A 20589-nucleotide genomic window follows, 5' to 3' on the forward strand; every position below is an offset into this window, starting at 1 on the left:
AACAGCAAAAATGCATGCTCTCACTACTAAGTTACACCTTCATTTTGTACCAAATTTATTCTTTAAAGTTTTAACGTGCAACAGTTTCTGGTTGACAATATTTGGGGCTGGGGATTGGGAAAATAGGCCTTTTTGCTTGACCACCTCGGCTCCCTGATTTATTTCTGTTGTATTTTATAAGTATAGTCTATTCCTTTGCAGAGTTGAAGAATCAGAGTAGTGTGTAGCAAAAAGCAGTGAATATATTGTTTAATGGAACATTAGTATAATTTTTATTTGTAGCATTTATGCCTCTGAAGTTATTAAAGCTTAGAACTAACTACATTAGGACTTTGAGATACTGTTCATATATATAAACTCATTTTTTCTTTCCTTTTTGAATTTGGGTAAAATACAGTTTTAAGTTTGTATATGGCAATATATATTTTAAAAGATATTAAAGTAGCTTTTTTTCATTTAGACTGATCTCACAATGCTGAAATTAGCAGCATTAGAGAGTAATAAAAACCAGGACCTGGAAAAAAAGGAAGGTCGTATAGATGATTTGCTCAGGGTAAGTAATAAGTTGTGGGGGGGGAAATCAAGTAAATTATTTGGGAGCAAACTATTGAAAAACTATTAAACATGGAAAAACACTCTGTAGCTCGAAAAAAATAAACTTTTTCTGATAGCATAAGTACATGATTGAAAATACCAACTTTAAAATGAAAAGCAAGGCTGGGTTCAGTGATACATACCTATAATTCTAGCTTCTGGAAAGGAAGCAATCAGAAGATAATGTTTTCAGGCCAGTCTGCGTAAAAAGTTAAGATTCTATCTCAATAATTAAGCTGTGTAACGTAGTAGTATGCACCAGCCATGCACCAGGATTGCTCTGGCAAAAAGAGACCCTTTCTGAAAAACAACCAAGTCAAAAAGGCTTAAAGGTGTGACTCAAGTGTTAGAGCACCTGCCTAGCAAATGTGAGGCCCTGAGTTTAAACCCCAATACCACCAAAACTGAGGCAGCTTGTGCTGCTTCTATTTAGAAATAAGAAAACTGAATTCAGATGACTCATAGCCATTGTTACATACAACAATATGGATATGAATGTCTAAAATATGTATATAAGTTTCATGTACTTTCTTGAAAATTTTTAAGTTAGTCATTGTTAAATTTTAAAAATTTAGTATCCATTTGAGTTTTCATAACTTTAAATGATAATAAATACTTAATGGTTAATACTATTATCTCATGGTTAGTAGTAAGCTTTTTAAAATACACTCAAATATAGCCAGTGGCTCATGCCTGCAATCCCAGCTACTTTAGGGGGGGTCAAGATCACAGTCAAAGATCACAGTTAGAAGCCAGCCTGGGTAAGAAACTTCATGAGACTCTTATCTCCACTTAAGCATTAAAAAGCAGAAGTGGAGCTATGGCTCAAGTGATAGAGCACTAGCTTGTGCAGAAAAGTTCAGGGACAATGCCCAGGCCCTGAGTTGAAGCCCCAAGACCAGCACAAGAATAAAATAAAAATTTATTTTAAAAAAATACACTCTCTCTCTCTCTCTCTCTCTCTCTCTCTCTCTCTCTCTCTCTCTCTCTCTCTCTCTCTCTCTCTCTCTCTCTCTCCTCTCCTCTCTCTCTCTGTCTCCTCTCTCTGTCTCCTCTCTCTCTCTCTCTCTCCCTCCCTCTCTCTCCCTCTCTCTCTCTCTCTGCCTCTCTCTCTCTCTCTCTCTCTCTCTCTCTCTCTCTCTCTCTCTCTCTCTCTCTCTCTCTCTCTCTCTCTCTCTCTCTCTCTCCCTCTCTCTCCCTCTCTGTCCCTCTTCCCCTGCCAGTGGCTCATGCCTGTAATCTAGCTCTCGGGAGTCTGAGATCTGAGGATCATGGTTCAAAGCTAACCTGGGCTAGGAAAATCTGTGAGACTCTTCTCTCCAATTAACCACCAGAAAACCAGAAGTGGTGCTGTGGCTAAAGTGGTACAGTGCTTGCCTTGAGCTGAAGTGCTGAGGGACAGTGCCCAGGCCCAGAGTTCAAGCCTCACAATCGACAGAAAAATACACAGAGAAATATTTAATTTTATGGAAATGAGGTTTTTAAAAATTCTATAAAGTTGCCGGGCACCTGTAGCTCACACCTGTAATCCTAGCTACTCAGGAGGCTGAGATCTGAGGATGCGGTTCAAAGCCAGCCCAGGCAAGAAAGACCGTGAGACTTCTATCTCCAATAAACCACTAGAAAACTGGAAGTGGCGCTGTAGCTCAAGTGGTAGAGTGCTCGCCTTGAGCTGAAGAGCTGAGGGACAGCGCCCAAGCCCAGAGTTCAAGCCCCATGACCAACCAAAAAAAAAAAAAAATTCTATGAAGTCTATTATCTTTACCATGTATTCAAAATGTTACATTGTAGGCTAACTGTGATCTCAGACGACAAATAGATGATCAACAAAAATTACTTGAAAAATATAAAGAACGATTAAATAAATGTATATCAATGAGCAAGAAACTTCTTATTGAAAAGGTAAGTTCAAAAAAAGAAAGGTAAACTCAAATTCATTTTATCTCTTTCCCTGTAAATTTCCCTTTTACTAGCCCCTTTTTGTCTTATATTCTTTTTTAAATTTAAAGGAATAAAACTCAGTAATTTTTTTTCTCCTTTTTTTCTTTTTTTTTTCAGAGTACGCAAGAAAAACTGTCAAGCAGAGAAAAGAGTATGCAAGATAGATTACGCCTTGGGCACTTTACAACAGTTAGACATGGCGCTTCATTTACTGAACAATGGACAGATGGCTTTGCTTTTCAGAATCTTGTTAAGTTAGTCATTGTTAAATTTTAAAATTTTAGTATCTGAGTTTTTATAACTAAGTAATTATAAATTTAGAATTATGTTCAGTATCTTCTTAGTATTTAAGAAGCTTAGAATCTAAAATATATGAAAGAAATTTGAAGCAGTTATTATGATCTTAACTTTAGTAAACATTAATTAATATTCATCTGTAGTGTGTATGTATGTTTGTCTATTTGTTTTGTTTTTTTGTGCCAGTCCTGTGGCTTGAACTCAGGCATTCAGGGCTAGGTATTAGGCTTACTGTGTAACAATAGACAATGTCTTTCCTTATCCTAAGGGTTTGGGTTCAATTTTTGGATAATGGGAGTTATAACAGTTTTATATGTAGTGATCAGACTTGAGTTACAAGATAACTCAAATAATGTGGAAATTACATTTTTAAAAGAAGAAAATTGTTGACAGAGAGGTGATCCAGATGCAGCCATTATTTGTAAGCTAAGATATTGACAGTAGAGAGCAGAAAGTAGATTTGAGATAGAAACTATACATTTTTAATGCTTTGTGAGCAAAGATTCTCTTACCACCAAACCCAGACCTGTAATGTATAAATGAGGAAAGGCTTCATAATTAATATACATGGTCTAAAATATTAATTCTGCTGGTAGTTAGTTTCTCTGTTGAGCTGTCAAGAACAAAATTACTTATGTGCCTTAACTATCACTTATAAGCATTTATTGGAAACTATGTGCTGTTACATATTTTATATCATGCTGTTTATAACACAAAGGGAGTAGAAGAATAGAAATGAACAAATAAGAATAAATAATATTAACATATTAATAATGTCACTGGAGGCATGGCTCAACAATAGATACTTACTAGTTTTTAGAATCAGAAAGCTCTTTAAAATTTTTTTTAGATTCTTGAATGGGAAATTTAATAACTTTGTTTATTAATTGCCCATTTTTCAAACCCACACATTTTTTTGCTATTCCCTTATTTACTTCCCCAAAATTGACAAAATTATTGCTTTATTTCCCCTAAATTTTTAAGGTAAATTTTTGTTTCACTTTGAAATATTAGTTGTATATTCCCAACATTTGTAAGAGATAAATATAGAAAGTAACAACTCTCATATTAAATTTGTACATGCATTTCATAAGATTAACTGAAAAAAGTAATCAGTGGAATGAAAGTATAAAACTTAGCTCATACTTCTTACTAGTTTTCTTTTTCTTTTTTTAGCTCATTCATTTATTCAGCAAATGGTTATTGAGCACTTCTAGTGCATGTTGATCACCATGTTAGATATTTTGGATTTAACTATAAAATAGATGTGGCCCGGCGCTGGTGGCTCACTCCTGTAATCCTAGCTACTCAGGAGGCTAAGATCTGAGGATCATGGTTCAAAGCCAGCCTGGGCAGGAAAGACCATGAGACTCTTGTCTCCAATAAACCACCAGAAAACCGGAAGTGGTGCTGTAGCTCAAGTGGTAGAGCGCTCGCCTTGAGCTGAAGAGCTGAGGTACAGCGCCCAAGCCCAGAGTTCAAGCCCCATGACCGACAAAAAAAAAAAAAAAAAATGTGGTCTCTCTTATGGAGTTATATAGGCTAGCGAAATACATTATGATAAACTATCTAGACGTGGTATTTGTTACTGTGAGATTATATAAGGCAACATATTTTTCCCTACTCCAGGTGTTTGAGAAATATTTCACTTAAAAATGAGATGAGAGGCCTATGCTGGTGCTCATAGTTATAATCCTAGCTACTCAAGAGACATGAGAGCTAAGATTTGGGGTTCAAACCAATCTGGGCAGGAAAGTCCATAAGACTCCTATCTCCAATTAAGCACCAAAAAAAGTAGAAGTAAAGTTGTGACTCACGTGATAAGAGTGCTAGTCTTGAGCAAAAAAGCTGAGAGACAGAGCCCACCCTAAGTTCAAGCTTCAGAACTGGTGGAGAGAGAGAGAGAGCGAGAGAGAGAGAGAGAGAGAAATGAGACCTGAAATTTTTCATGCTTTATAATGTATTTTTAATTATGAAAAGTAATATGTTTAATAGGATTTTGTTTTGTTTTGTTTTACACAGGCAACAAGAATGGGTGAATCAGCAAAGGGAAGAAATTGAAAGGCAAAGGAAACTTCTAGCCAAACGTAAACCTCCCACCACAGCTAATAATTCTCAGGCCCCTTCTACCAATTCTGAACCAAAACAAAGAAAAAACAAAGCAGTTAATGGAGCAGAAAATGATCCCTTTATTAGACCAAATTTACCACAACTGTAAGCCATTATTTAACATTTTCCTTTCTTAAATTGTTAGTAGTAAACATGAAATGTTACAAAATTGTTTATAATTAAATTAATACTTGCAAAGCAAAAACAAGGACCAGGAAAGAAAAACTGTTGAAAAATTCAGAAGTCCCAAATATCAGAATTCTGCTTTTTTAGCTTTTCTTTTTTTTTAATGCTGGACCTGGGGCTTACACTCAGAGCCTGGGTTCTGTCCCTGAGCAGTTTTGCTTAAGGCTAGTGATCCACCACTCCACTTCTGGCTTGTGGGTGGTTAGAGATAAAAGTCTCATGGAGTTTCCTTCCCAGGCTGGTTTTTAAACTGCTACCCTCATATCTCAGCCCCCTGAATAGCTAGGATTACAGACATGAGCCACCAATGTCATGCCCTGTTCTTGGTTTTTGACAAAAGGGCTGACTGTTGCCGGGCTGACTTCAAACTTAGTCTTTTTACTTGAGTATCCCTGCCATCCCCTCCTCCATGCTGGAATTACAGGCATGCACCACCCTGTCTTTCTACTTCCCTTTGTTTTCTAATTTTCTGTGTTAATGAAGTATTCTTTGTAATTTAAAGGACAAGGTCGTTTAAAAAATAGTTAATTAACATGTGTATTGTAGAGAATAATAAAACAAATCATGTATGATCCCAATCCACAAAGAGCACTATCGTTAAAATTTTATTGTACAGAAAAAATCCAGAGTTAGCTAATTTTCTGTTCCAGAAGAACTTTAATATATGTAAGTAAGAAATATATGTTTTTTATGGTACAAGTGTATTCTTTTCTTCTCTGTGGAAGAACAATGCTTTGAATTTCATCCCCTGCTATACCATTTTGTTTTTTGCTGGCATCTTCCTTTCATGAAATATATGTAAACAAAAGAAAAGAAAAAACTGTTAGTTAAGAATCTGTTACCTCTCATTTAGCTCCATCCACATACATACCTGGCACCTGCTCTGTGTTTTCTCTACTGATGAATGGCACTCCATTCTGGCTTCTTCAAAACCTTTTTTCTTTCCTGATTTTCTTAAGCTGTTGTAAGTTTCAGTTGAAACATTTGACTATCAATATGAAAAAGGAAAAAGGGTAGCTGGGCGCTGATGGTTAACAGCTATAATCTTAGCTATTTAGGAGGCAGAGATCTGTGGATCATGGTTCAAAGCCAGCCCAGGCAAGAAAATCCATGAGACTTTTATCTCCAATTAGCCACCACAAAACTAGAAGTGGCGCTATGGCTCTAGTAGTAGAGAGCTCGCCTTGAGCTGAAGAGCTCAGGGACAGTGCTCAGGCCCAGAGTTCAAGCCCCACAACTAACAAAAAAAAAACAAAACCAAAAAAAGGAAAAGGAGGCTTTATCTCGGAAATTATTTTTATTTTATTTTATTTTTATTTTTTTGGAGTCTGGTCGTGGGGCCTGAACTCTGGGCCTGGGCGCTGTCCCTCAGCTCTTCAGCTCAAGGCTTGCACTCTACCACTTGAGCCACAGCGCCACTTCCAGCTTTTTTTCTTTCTGCTTATGTGGTGCTGAGGAATCAAACTCAGGGCCTCATGCATGCAAGGCAAGCGCTCTGCCACTGAGCCACCTTCCCAGACCAGGAATTATTTTTAAATTAGCAAATTTTTTGCTTAAGGGAATGGATAAGTGCTGGCTTCTTTTGCCCTCTCTAACCTCTGTCATTACTCAGACCTCTCCCCGCAGAGCCAGTTTTTAAGTCCTTGTCTTAAATTTGTTTTATCTTTTAATCCTATAATATTTATTGTTCCTGCCTCCTGAAAAATGTCCCCTAACTCTTAAAAGATAACTATATCTTATCCCTTTGAGAAGTTGATATGGTATTTTCAACTCTTAGTTACAGCATCACAGTCACTTAGTTAATGAGACTGGTACCTTGGGGTCAACTTTCGTGTTTCCCTTTCTCTCACTGCCTGTGTCTCTTTCCATAACTGTCATATCTGTTCGGTGCCTCTATTTTCATGGCCATGATCTCAGTACAGGGATTCTTTATTTTATGTTTGTTTGGTTGTTTTTTTTACTTAGGATAATATTTCCCATGTTGTCTCATCTTGTGGCTTTCATGTTTATGTTCTACTAGTAGCCTTGAAGATGAAATTCACCTACAGAAAATCCCTTTGTAAATCTCCTTTTTCTCTCTAGCCTGATTCTCCAACATGTATCCAAGTTAAATGGGTAGTTCCTTAAATAAGTTGTGCTTTCTCTTTCTGACTTGATTCCTATGTTGCATGCCTTTCTTATCTCTCTCATTTCCTGTTTATCCTTTCAGACTTTTCACAAATACAGTACTAACTTACTAAGTAGAAAGCCCTCAAATCTCTCTGCCCCGCCCTAGTTTATCCCATCACTTGGGTGTCCATGACCTTTTCTGCATACCTGTCTGAGTTCTAGCATTTATCTCACTATAGACCCATTATCTAGTAGTTACTAGCATAAATAAAATGGTCAGTAAATACTAAATTTCAATACATAAGTAAGTGTTGGATTAAATTTCATTTTCTTTTCTTTATAGACTCCTGGTTTGTCAGATGTGTTTTACTTAGTACTTCTCTGCTAAAGTGCTGACAGCTTCAACTGTCATTCGTAGTTCTGTCTCATTACCATTCCATTTCATTGTATATATTGACTTTAACTAACTAAAGTGATTGAACCCTAAGAAAAGCAGATCTAAGTAAGGAAAAGAATCTTAGAAACACATACACACACATATATATCACAATTTATTGTTTTTATAGCACAAAGTTTTAGCAGTTCTGTTCTGTGAATATCCTCTAAGTACTTCTAACTGCCTAGAAGAAACTAAACTTTGACTTGTGTGCATAATTTTTAATTATACTATGCATTATGAATCTTTAACTATTTTTACTTTCAAATGTACTATTTTAGCAATAGTCTTTTAGGTCATAGGACATCTTTTCATTTAATTATGTCCTTTTCAGATTCTTTAGAAATATTTTATAGTTCTCCATATACAAGTATTTTTTTCTTGCTCAGTTAACTTTGAAGTATTTTATTCATTTGGATGCAGTTGTAAATGGAATTGCTTTTCTATTTTTTTTTTATTTTTTATTTTGGTTGGCCGTGGGCTTGAATTCTGGGCCTGGGCACTGTCCCTGAGCCCTTCAGCATAAAGCTATCATTCTACCACTTCAGCCATAGAGCCACTTCCAGCTTTTGCTGTTTATGTGGTGCTGAGAAATCGAACCCAGGGCCTCATGCATGCATGCAAGGCAAGCGCTCTACCACTGAGCCACCTTTCTAGCCCCTCTAATATTTTTTTCAGATTGTTTATTTTTGGTATATAGAAACACAGATTTTTGTCCTTTAGTTTCATGCCTTATTTATCAGAAATAATTCTGTGGTGGGATTTTATGTATTTCGTGTTTCTTTTTTTTTCTTTTTTTTTTTTTTTTACATAGAGTCATGTCATCTGTGAATTCAGATAATTTTGCTTCTTTATAATTTGGATGCATTTTTTTTTTCCTTGCCTACCTGGTCTGGTAGGACTTCCAGTAGAAATAGAATAGCAATGGAGAGAAGATTAAACATTATAGTCTTGCTCCTGATGTTAGGGAGAATCAGCCTTTCATTGGTGTTTAAATTTGCCCTTTATAATGCTGAGGAAATTCTTTTCATTTCTAGTTGGTTTGAGTTGTTCGAAATTAGACTAGAATGAACCTACAGTTCATTCTAAAAATGTGACCCACAGTGCATGACTAAGTGTTCCATAAAGGTATTTGATTATAATAAACATGGGGGACTATGCTATGCCTCTTAATGGTTTATTTACTAGCTTGTATTGTTTACTTTGAGGTTAATTTCCTGATTAAAGAGAGAGGTTTTTTACACAGTGAATATGAAATGTCTTTAAAAATCACCATTCCCTCTGGGTGCCAATGAATCATACCTGTATCCTACTTACTCCAGAAGCTGAGACCTGGAGGATTGAGATTTGAAGCCAGCTTAGGCAGGAAAGTCCATGAGACTATCCAAAAATAACCAGCAAAAAGCTGAAATGGGGGCATGGCTCAAGTACTGTAGAGTACCAGCCTTAAGCAGAAAAAGCTGAGTGAGACTAGAAGGCCCTGAACATACATACACATACTCACACAAGACTTGCTAAGTAGCATGTTGACTTGTTTCTTTTTAAATTAAAATATGTCATAAAAATAATTGTGAGTTAAGCCCAAGTGTTGATGGCTTATGCCTATAATCCTAACTACTCAAGATTGAGATCTGAAGATTGTAGTTCACCCCCTCAGTAGATGAATGGATCAAGAAAATGTTATATTTATATATATAGGAATTCTATGCCTCAGTCAGAAAGAATGACACCACCTTGTTAGGAAATGGAAATACTTGGAAAAATACTTGGAAAAAATTATATTAAGTGGGGGGGGGCGGATTGGGTTGGGGGGGCAGGGGGGAGGAGGCTGGGAAGAGATGTGAAGGGTAAACAAAGGAGGAGACTGCAATGCTTGATAAGAAATGTACTCATTATCTTGCCCATGTAATTGTAACCCCTCTGTACAGTATATTCACAAAAAATAAAAATTAAAAAAATTATATTAAGTGAAGTAAGCCAGGCCCCAAAGAAACATAGGTCCCATGGTATCCCTTATCTGCAGTAACTAGTGTATGTCTAGGACAAGCAGAAAAGGTCAAAAGCTATGTACATATGACCATATAAAATGATGCTAAGCGAAATGAACCCCAATATAGGTACACAAGAGATTTTATCTTTCTTGCTGTTGTTTTTAATGTACGTATAATATACTATGTGATCTTTTTGTTTGTTTGTTTCTTTTGTATTTTCTTCCCCCATGGTATAACCCCTGTTTTCGCTGTTTGATTCTGGTGCCCTCAATCTTGTATCTACAATTTTCTAATTTGAGGAGTAGCAGGGAAATAATAAAATGCTGAAATAAGGATACAGGTTGACCCATTGTAACAACGAGATGTTACAAGCACTATGTTGAAAATGAACTTTACAACTTGAGGAGGGGGGGCAGGGAAGAGTTGGGGAGGTGTGGAAGAAAGGGATGGTAGGAGAAAACAAAGGAGGGGTTAACAATGCTTGATAGGAAATGTACTCATTACCTTACTCATGTAACTAACCCCCTTGTACAGTATTTTACAATAACATATGTGTATATAATATATATATGATTGCCGTTCATAGTCAGCCCAGGCAAGAAAGTCTGTAAGACTCTTATCTCCAATTAACCACATTTGAGCTATGGCTCAAACGGTAGAGTCTTGAGTGAAATAGCTAAGGGATATCACCTAGTCTCTTAAGTTCAAGCCCCCCAGTACAGGCACAAATAAATAAATAAAACTTGGGAATAAAAGAAGATTGTCCAATTTCTTGTATTTAAATACATAGATTTTTAAAAACATTTTTCATTAATACAAATGGATGGATATCTGAAAAACTCAACTGTGTTAGGTACTTCCTAATTAGAGAAGCACAGAAATGTAAGAAATGGCTTTTTCGCTATGTTGGATTTCTATTTCAGTTGATGAGCTAAGACCTTGGGGAGGGGGGGGGAAGAGAGAGAGAGAGAGAGAGAGAGAGAGAGAGAGAGAGTGCGTGTGTGTGTGTGTGTGTGTGTGTGTGTGTGTGTGTGTGTGTGTGTGTGTGTGTGTGTGTGTGTGTGTGTGTGTGTGTGTGTGTGTGTGTGTGTGTGTGTGTGTGTGTGTGTGTGTGTGTGTGTGTGTGTGTGTGTGTCAGTCCTGGGATTTGAACTTAGGGCCTGGACACTGTCCCTGGGCTTTTTTGCTTAAGACTAGCACTCTACTACTTAAGCCACAGTGCCACTTATGGCTTTTTGGTGCGTAATAAGAGGTTAAGAGTCTCATGGACTCTCCTGCTCTGGTTGGTGTCAAACTACTATCCTTAAATCTCAGCCTCCTGAGTAGCTTGGATTACAGGAGTGAACCCACGGGTGCCCAGTTCTAATTTTTGTTTTGAAATACCTGATTTTGTATACCAGATTGTAACTCAGTAAAAGATAGTGTTTACTTTTGTACAAAAACATCCTATGGTTACTTAGCCTAAAACTAATTTAAGAAAAAAAATAACATGGTTATATAGCTAATTAAACTTCTATTACATATACACACATATACTTTAACAAGCACATACATACACACATACACACACACACACCTATTACATACACACAGTCTAGAAGCTATTTGCTCTTCAACTTTACTGAACTGTTACTGGAGATATTTAAAGTAGTTTCCAAACCTCATTTTTTGTATCTCTTTTCTCTCACTCTCTCTACATTCATATTTCAATAGTTAATTCTTTTTCTTGTTTTATTTTTGTATTATGAGACAAAGTCTTGTTATATAGGCTAAGCTGGTCTTGAATTCATAATGTTCCTGCCTTAGCTTGTCAAATTCAGGGAATGTAAGGATTACAGATATGTACTGCTGTCCCCAGCTACAATAGTTGATTCTCTAAATTTGTTATAACCAACTATACTAGCTGTCAACTATGGCTAAATTTAATGAAATCTAGTAGTTGAATTACTCTAAAACCAGAAAAAGAGTATTAATTGGAAATGTTTCACTTCTTTCACTCTTAGATGTTTTTAGTGGAATACTAAATAGATTTCCTCTATCGTTTGCTTACTTCCTTTGAATTAGTAAATGTAATTGACATCTAGCTAAAGGGAAATAGTCTTGACACTGTTTTAGAAGGACCTGAACCATACCTGAATTAGCTTTACCACACATCCTCAGAACATTTAAGTAAACTAACAATTATAGGCTAGACTATGATAGACAAAAGAAGTTCTTTCAAAGTTAGAGTATGAAATGAAAGTTGTTTTGTCAGAATGCAGAATTTTTTTTCTTATGACATTCCATGCTGGCTTAGAAGTATGTGCCATCATCCTTGGCTTCAAACTAATTTTTCATTAAGTTATTTCTTTCCTACCCCTTTGTCCTCTCTATTGATTAGAAGCTCAGACAAAAATATAAGAAATTGTCTTATTTTCTATAATCCTTAAGTTCTAAATTCCATAGTACTCATCAAGTAGTTGCTGAATTAATTACTTTGTTTCTAAGTATTATGTTTATTCTGAAAAAATATCTTAAAAGTATTTTTTGGATCATGTATGTTTAACTTAAGACTTTTGTGCATTTTAGTATTTCCATTTGGTCAATTTTACCCTGTTTTTTGTTAATAAGAAATAATAAGTATTAATTTTAATATAGAATTAAAATTTTGCTTTTGACAGGTTGACTTTGGCAGAATATCATGAACAGGAAGAAATTTTCAAACTTAGACTAGGACATCTCAAAAAGGTATGTAACGTATATGTTTAATTATTGTTGTAATTTGTTGCTAGAATTTGTGGTTCTGTATTTTAGGAGCTAAATCTAAACCAAATTTAGAATTTTAAACAGAAAGATGCACTAAAGTTACATTTCATGTTGAGTATACATAACTTTGAGATAATACCAGTTAGTTTCATAGATTACATTTTTAATGTGAAATCTGAAATCCCATATTATTTGCATCTGTTTCATAATAAATTGAAATGATTATACATATCAAAGTTACTTCTTTGGCTTAACAGCTTGTCGAATGCTTGCTAGAATGTTTTTTTTGTTGTTGTTGCTGTTGTTGGTCGTGGGGCTTGAACTCTGGGCCTAGGCGCTGTCCCTCAGCTCTTCAGCTCAAGGCCAGCACTCTACCACTTAAACCACAGCGCTACTTCTGGTTTTCTGGTGGTTTATTGGAGTTAAGTTTCACAGGGAATTTCATGCCCCAGCTGGCTTTGAACCACAGTCCTCAGATCTCAGCCTCCTGAGTAGCTTGGATTACAGGTGTGAGCCACTGGCGCCTAGCTGCTAAAATGTTTTGGTTAAAATGTGTATGTACATGAAGCTGGTGCTGGTGGCAAACACCTGTAATCTTAAATACTCAGGAGGCTGAGATTTGAGGTTTGAGGTTTGAAACCAGACAGGATAGGAAAGTCTGTGAGACTGTTACCACTAATGAACTACTCAAAAAAAGCCAAAATTGGAGCTGTGGCTCAAGTGCGTAGAGTGCTAGCTATCCTTGAGCAAAGAGACAGTGTCTAGGCCTTGAGTTTAAGCCCCAGAACAGGCACCTCCCCAAAAAAAGATGTATATGGAAAATATAAGAGTATCTATTAGTTGAGTACCTATTAGTTATGATGTAAAGTGATATAATTTAGAAAAATTGTTAGGTGTTACTGTAGTTATAATGTATAGTTTTGTATTACAATTCTGAAATTATAATCATTTCATTGTTTTTGTAAGTTAATTTTAGTTGAAATCACTTCTAAGAATTTGAAATAAGAGCTGATTTTTCCTTTCAAAATGGAGTTATTAGCAGATATAAAAATCATTTTTCTTTGACTCAGTTTTCTTTATTCTGCTTGCCAAACTATTTTAAACTTTTTATAAGTTAAAATATTGATTACATTGAGTCGATGAACTGGAGATTGTGTCTGTAATGTCATCTCTGGATAGGATAATGTAGGACCAAGAAGCACATTTTGCTAGCAGCTAGCTTCATTTTATCTACTGAATTCCTTTTTATCAGTATGCCAGTTTGTTACAGAAGTGTGTGTGTATGTGTGTGTGTGTGTGTGTGTGTGTGTGTGTGTGTGTGTGTGTGTGTATGTGGTTGGTTGGCTATAGAAGTATATATATATATATATATATATATAAATAATTATATATAATTATTTGTATTAGTGTCCCTTACTATGCCATGTTTGGTAATCCATTGTTTAGAAAGCGTCAACAAAAATTATTAGAAGAACAAATCCTAAAATGATTTATTTTGGTCTCTTTTTTTAAAATTTAAGTTCTGTGCTATTATAATTATTGAGTATTTTAGCTATCTGCTCTTCAAATATAGTAGTCAAGTTTAGTCTGTTTTCCGTAGTGGGTCAAATTAAGGAACAGTAATGACAATGGGCCGGGCACCTAGCTATTCAGGAGTCTTGTGATCTACAGACCAAGATGTGAAGCTAGCCTAGGCATGAAAGTCTCTAATAAACTTCAAAAAAAAAAGTTGGAACTGAGGCTGTGGCTCGAATGGTGGAGTGCTAGCCTTGACTACAAAAGCTCAGGATAGATAAACTCAGGCCCTGAGTTTTTTAAGCCCCAGGACTAGCACAAAAAAAAAAAAAAAAAAAAAAACACGAAGAAGAATGGAACTATAAAAAGGAAGAGAGGATTTTTAATACCTAATAAGTCACAAATATTTGTCTGCCTACCTTAATTTTTGTAATGACTCAATGAAGACCTATGCTTCATGTCCTATGTAAAAATTTACCAATTATTTTCTAATCAGTCTTTGATGAAAAGGTATTTAATATGCACTTAGTTATACTGGTAGTGATATGGCTAAATATATACTTAACTGATACTAATTTTTCACACATAATAGCATATTCTTTTTAATGATAAAATTTTGCATCTGCTGCACTTTATGAAAATTTTAAATATAGTCATATTAGGAATTCAATTCCTAATTGTTACAAGAAATACACTTCTAAAAAAAGAAATACACTTCTGCAAAAGCCTTTAGAAGAGGATTTGTTTTTGCTTTGGATTAGATTGGTGGTTGGTTGATTTTTTTTTTTTTAAGCTTTCCTAGTACTTTGAAAATACTTGGTGTCTATGAAAAATGCTTTTATTTTCTTAAATGAAGTATACTTATGCCTCTAATTATTATCTAAAAATTTGTGAGCTGTTACAGAAAACTTATTTTCTAACCTCCATATTATCCTCTTTCCCAGTGTTTGACCTCTTCATTTTTCATATTTACTTTGTTCTTCCTAATAACTGTCTTTTCCATATTTTTTCATGTTTTTCCCCCAGCTTTTATCAAAGTTTCTGTGCAGTCTTAGATTTCTCACTTTATCTTTTCTTTACTACTTTACAACATTAACTTTTCCTTGATCTTAGTTACTGAATATTTTGGGAGAGTGAATTAACTAATACTGAAATTTACCTTTATGTCTTATATACTCATATTTTCTTCTGAGATACTTTTGTGAAAAATGAAGACATGTATAAAGAAAGTTAATACTAGGGCTGGGAAGGTGGCTCAGTGGTAGAGTGCTTGCCTTGCATGCATGAGGCCCTGGGTTCGATTCCTCAGCACCACATAAGCAAAAAGAAAAAAAGCAGGAAGTGGCGCTGTCACTCAATTGGTAGAGCGCTAGCCTTGAGCTGAAGAGCTGAGGGACAGCGCCCAGGCCCAGAGTTCAGGCCCCACAACCAGACCCCCCCCCCCAAAAAAAAGAAAGTTAATACTAATATTTGTAGAGGGAAAAAAAAAAAAACTAACCAAGTACCCTTAGAGAATAACCAAATAGCAGTTGTCTGCTTACAACTAGGTCTTTATTTTAACCTATACAATTTAAAAAAATAATAAGCACTATTTAACCCACTAAGCACTGGTTTTGAATGCACAGATGAAAATAGATTATCTTGTTTTCTAAAAAAAACATAGATTGGACAGACTTTTTTGTTTTTGGTTGTGGAGCTTGAACTCAGGGCTTACGTGCTGTCCCTGAGCTCTGTTGCTAAAGCCTAGTGTTCTACCATTTTGAGCCACAGCACCACTTCCAGTTTTCTGGTAGTTAATTAGAGATAAGAGTCTCATACACTTTCCTGCCTGGACAGGCTTTGAACTGTGACCCTCAGATCTCAGCGTTTTGAGTAGCTAGGATGACAGGCGTGAGCCACCAGTGCTTGGACAGCTTTAACACAGAGAGGACAGGCTTAATTCCAGAGAAAGAACATTACCACCTTCATTTTATCAGTTCACTATTGTCCTAGGTTTATTAGGGTGATACAAAGTGATTAGCTTGTAAGTATATAGTTTCTACCATAAGCTGGATCTGGTAAGATCTGATCTGCATTTGATCCATATGGAACCTGCTTGGTCAGTCAGTTTAGGGTTTAGATTGGGAGCACAGCATGAATTAAACATCAGTTTATCTGTCTGCTTGTCTGCCTTTTCTCTCTCTCCCTTTCTGCTTCTCTCCCTCCCTCTTTCCTTGCCTTTCTTCCATTTTCCTTTAATAAACTCTTTACAAAGCCAAGCACTGGTAGCTCATGCCTGTAATCCTTACTACTCAGGAGGTTAAGTTCTGACGATTGCAATTCAAAACCAGACTGAGCTGGAAAGTCTGAGACTGTTATCTCCAATTATACAATAAAGGCAGAAGTGGAAGTGTGACTCAAGTAGTAGAATGCCAGTGGTACAACAGAAAAGCTAAGGGACAACGCCTTAAGTTCAAGCACAAAAAAACAAACCTTTCAACATAAAACAGAATTAATTAATAGATTAAATTTGTTAGCACTGAAGTACAGGACCTCCTTCATTGAGGAAGCTCAGGCCATATTTACCTAGAAAAGTAAAAGATCTGTTTATTAGTCTGAGTAATTTATAATATGTATTCATAATAATCATAATTGAGCAGGTAATATGAAAATTTTTATTTACCATTAATGAAATGTTAGAAAAGTAATAAATCCAAAGCTGTGAAAGTGTGATAGTCAGGCAGAAACCTCCCAAAGTAAGTATATAGCTAGTTGGCTCCAAAAAGTAAATATAAACTTTACTTACAGGCTTATCTGTCTTCTGAGATTAGGGTAGTCATTGTATAGCATCTCTTTTTTCTACTATATCAAAAAGGTTTTAATATTTACTGTTTTGGTTCCTACTTTACGTAGTCATTACTCACTTATTCAGAGTGTTATATTTTCCTTGTTCTGCCTAGTGTAGGCATTATTCAAGAAAATTAATTTTAGAGACTAGTTTTAATTATTTTTAATCAACATCAATTTTAACTTTTTGAATCCCAAGATCTCCTATATATGCTTTTTGTGAAGTAATATAGGTAGTAAGTGACTTTTCTTACTTCTTTCTGTTATATCATGTGTTTCTTTTCTAGAATTGATTCTTTGTATACAGAAGAATTAATTAACTTGTAGCTTGCATATCTTACAAGTAGTAGTTGCTGCCAAGCATCAGTGGCTCATGCCTGCCATTGTAGCTACTCAGGAGGCTGAGATCTGAAGATCTAGGTTCCAAGTTGCCCAGGCAGGATAGTCCATTAACTACCAGAAAAGCCAGAAATAAAGCTATTTCTCAAATGTAGAGTGCTAGCCTTGATCACAAAAGCTCAGGTACAGAACTTATGCCTTGTATTCAAGTCCCAGGACTGGCACAAAAACAAACAAAAAAAGTAGTGTTTGCTTCAACCTGAAGATTTTGAAGAATCATGCTATTTTATTTCATCACAGCTAGGATAACATTTAAGTCAGTTGTTTTCATATGTTCTTTTTCTTTCTCTTTTTCTCTCATATTTCCTTTCTTGAACTGGACTCATGATTATTATATCAGCTAGAATATATCTTTATTACTAGCTAATATATTGATTTTCACTTCATTTTTTTAAGTAGGTAGAGAAGCACTTGTTTGTAAAACATGTAAATACTTTCAAATAATTTAAGGATTGCAAAGAAGTATTTGTTGGACCGTGCTTGTAATTCTAGGTGCTTGGGAGTTGGAAGCGAGAAGATCAAGAGTTTGAGCCCAGCTTGGGAAGTTAATGAGATCCTGTCTTTAAAACCAGAACACAAACCAAGGCTTATGGATGGGGCATGCCTCAAGTGGTAGATCTCTGCCTAGTATATGATTAGCCCTGTGTTCAATTCCTAGCACTGAAGGGTGGAGGGAAGTTGGTGTTCTAAGATAAAACTACTAAGAACCCATTTTATATATCTTCCCCATGTGGAGTCTAATTTAAAGAAACTAATCAGGTACCATTTCATCCTGTTTTAATACTAGTCTTTGAGAAATTCTAGTTAGGGGAAAATAAGTTACCTTCATAATTTGAGGATTTCTGCTGGGCTGTTTGTATAATCAAATCATAAGTGTGGAGCTGAAAACAACTGTGGCTGTTGTCATAGTATCCTAAACTGATGACGAAATTAAAATTTTAAAGTTATTAGGACCAGTGACTTAAGTTACTTGACAGTACTGTCAAATGTATGGTTAGTATGTAATGAATAGTAGGAGGTTATGTGTTGCTGTTTTCTCGTCTTCAAATTTTGTGTCTTCTTGATTTTGCACATTTAATCATTTGTTGAGAATGTTTGATATCTCAGTATCAAATACTAAATACTATAATAGGGGTTGGCTTTAATAAGTGTATTTTGTAGTGTGTGAGAAACAGAAAAGGCTGGGAAGAGGGAAAGAGAAAGGAATGTATTTACTTGATTTATAAGCCCTAAGTAAAGTGCCAGAAATTTTATTGCAGAAATATAACCAATTTGTAATTGAAACAGGGTTAGTCAAGAATCATCAGCACCGACACCGATTTTTCTTTGCAGACCGAAGGAATTAGCTAAACAATTTACAGTCATCTCAGTCTCTACTAGAACAAAAATCACATCCAACATGCCACCTGACACCATTTCTTTCTCTCTCTCTCCTTTGCTCCTTGCGATGTGGCATTCATCTCTCCTTGTGCCTCCGTTCTGAAGAGATAACAGTATAGCAACAACTCTGCCACTGAAATCCTGTTCTGTGACTGATATTGGCACCTGCAAAGAGAAACAACCAGTAACAGGCAGCGGCAGCATCAGTATTAATCTTCCATGATGAAATCTTTACAGGTCAAGAACAAGTATACAGCTCTTTCCTCACCCCTTCACAGTGGACCATGCAACTAGTTGAAGTGGAAGACAATGAATGGATTGTCTACAAGTCTTTTGAGCAGTGGAGAATACAGGGAGTTGATTTTAGGTGAATTGATCCCCAGATATTCTTAAAGTTTTGTATCCCTCTTAGTTTTTCTTTTTAAAATATCAATGTTATCTAGCAAACCCTTATTATGATCACAGAAAATAAGTTTATATATGTGACATTTCTTGTCACTTTAGGTTTAATTGAAAATTATATGATTATATATGATGAACCATATATAATGCCAGCAGGCTTAATCTTTAAAATGAATCCAGAAGAAATCCTTTGAGAATTCTTCTTTTAAATCCAACCACAGTGTACATTGTTTCTGTACAATGTAACACAAGATGCTACTTGTGTAGGTAGTTTTCAGTGTAATTCTAGTAGAAATGCACTCAAAAAGGACACAGCTAAGTCATAAAGAACATTATGAAGTTCCTGACTTCTTGATGTAGTAGATGAGAAAGGTGCTAAGAAAAATGTTTGGAATTCTTCACAACCATTTCTCCTTACAACAGCTTCTTACTTAAAAGAATAATCTATAAAAGATGACTTGCTGCAAGAACACAAAACTAATTGTAAATGGAAGACACTCAGTTGTTTATATTCTACCTCCTTCTGACTTAGGGAATCTAAAAATGTTCCTGGCTCTGATTTTCCACACTTATAATCAAACACCTTAACTTGGTATTAAGTGACCTTAAGTTTTATGGATAAAAAGGGATGTTATTTCCTTTGAATAAGCAATGAAATATAACATTTTGGAAATAATTTTACAAGTCATATTTCCCATCACTTAAAACAGTTTGTTCAATTTAAGTTTGTATGTTTAGTGTAAAGATTTCTATTTCATAAAAAAAAGAAAAGGTTTCTTGGCCACTAGCCTTTCCCAGTCAAAAACATGTTTATGTCATTTATGTGTACAGTGCATAGTGAGAGTGTAGAAAATTAAGCTATTTCCATTATTGGGAATACTGTTTAAAAAGAAAGAGGGCTGAAAAGGTGGCTCAGTGGTAGAGCACTTGCCTTGCATGCCTGAGGTCCTATGGGTTCGATTCCTCAGCACCACATAAGCAAAAAGAAAAAAGCCGGAAGTGGTGCTGTGGCTCAAGTGGTAGTGCTAGCCTTGAGCTGAAGAGCTGAGGGACAGCGCCCAGGCCCAGAGTTCAGGCCCCACGACCAGACCCAAAAAAAAAGAAAGAAAGAAAGAAAGAAAGACAACTGTATAATCCACCAGCATTCCAAAAAAGGTTAAAAGGATGTAGAATGCTGAGGGAAAAGGACCACCATATATAGTCCTGAAATGTGCTTGGCTTCAGTACCTCAGTTAGTGTTTAACATTAAGGAATAATATCTGTATAACATAACAGTATGCAAGAAAAATACTAAGTACATTTTTGCCAGTCATTAGAATTTTTAGATTTATTTGCTGCAAGTGATATAGCCATTTATTTTGTTTAAATAAAATGGAAGAACTCCCAGAGAATTAAAGCCCTTCATTATTTTAATAGCCATTTATTTTTAATATCCATTTCCATTTAAGGATTTAAATGTATTTGTATACATTTGAGGAGAGTAAACCAGTTCTTTCCTCCCAGGGAATGAAGGGTAGAGATAGGAAACAGCGGTGAACCATTATTAATGAAGGTTCCAAGGATAGTATTGAGGACTTGAGAGTTTCAGACCTATCAATAATGACCACTTTGGTGATTGGGGGTGATACTGGGGGGAACATTTCAAAACACAAGAATTTC

At 35.6% G+C, this 20589-nt stretch overlaps 1 protein-coding gene across 3 annotated transcripts in view; it reads left to right on the forward strand.

The window, feature by feature from the left end:
• Tlk1 (tousled like kinase 1) overlaps positions 1–20589 on the forward strand; it is a 119436-nt gene that overhangs the window by 77695 nt on the left and 21152 nt on the right. For all 3 annotated transcript variants that reach the window (XM_070021102.1, XM_070021113.1, XM_070021123.1), the window contains 5 exons: positions 461–553; positions 2386–2496; positions 2653–2789; positions 4855–5046; positions 12324–12390. In XM_070021102.1, coding sequence (XP_069877203.1) covers positions 461–553; positions 2386–2496; positions 2653–2789; positions 4855–5046; positions 12324–12390 — 600 coding nt within the window. The remainder of the gene's footprint in view (positions 1–460; positions 554–2385; positions 2497–2652; positions 2790–4854; positions 5047–12323; positions 12391–20589) is intronic.

Source organism: Dipodomys merriami, unplaced genomic scaffold (genome assembly GCF_024711535.1).
Source record: "Dipodomys merriami isolate MVZ:Mamm:240054 unplaced genomic scaffold, mDipMer1.0.p SCAF_1, whole genome shotgun sequence".
NCBI lineage: Eukaryota > Metazoa > Chordata > Mammalia > Rodentia > Heteromyidae > Dipodomys > Dipodomys merriami.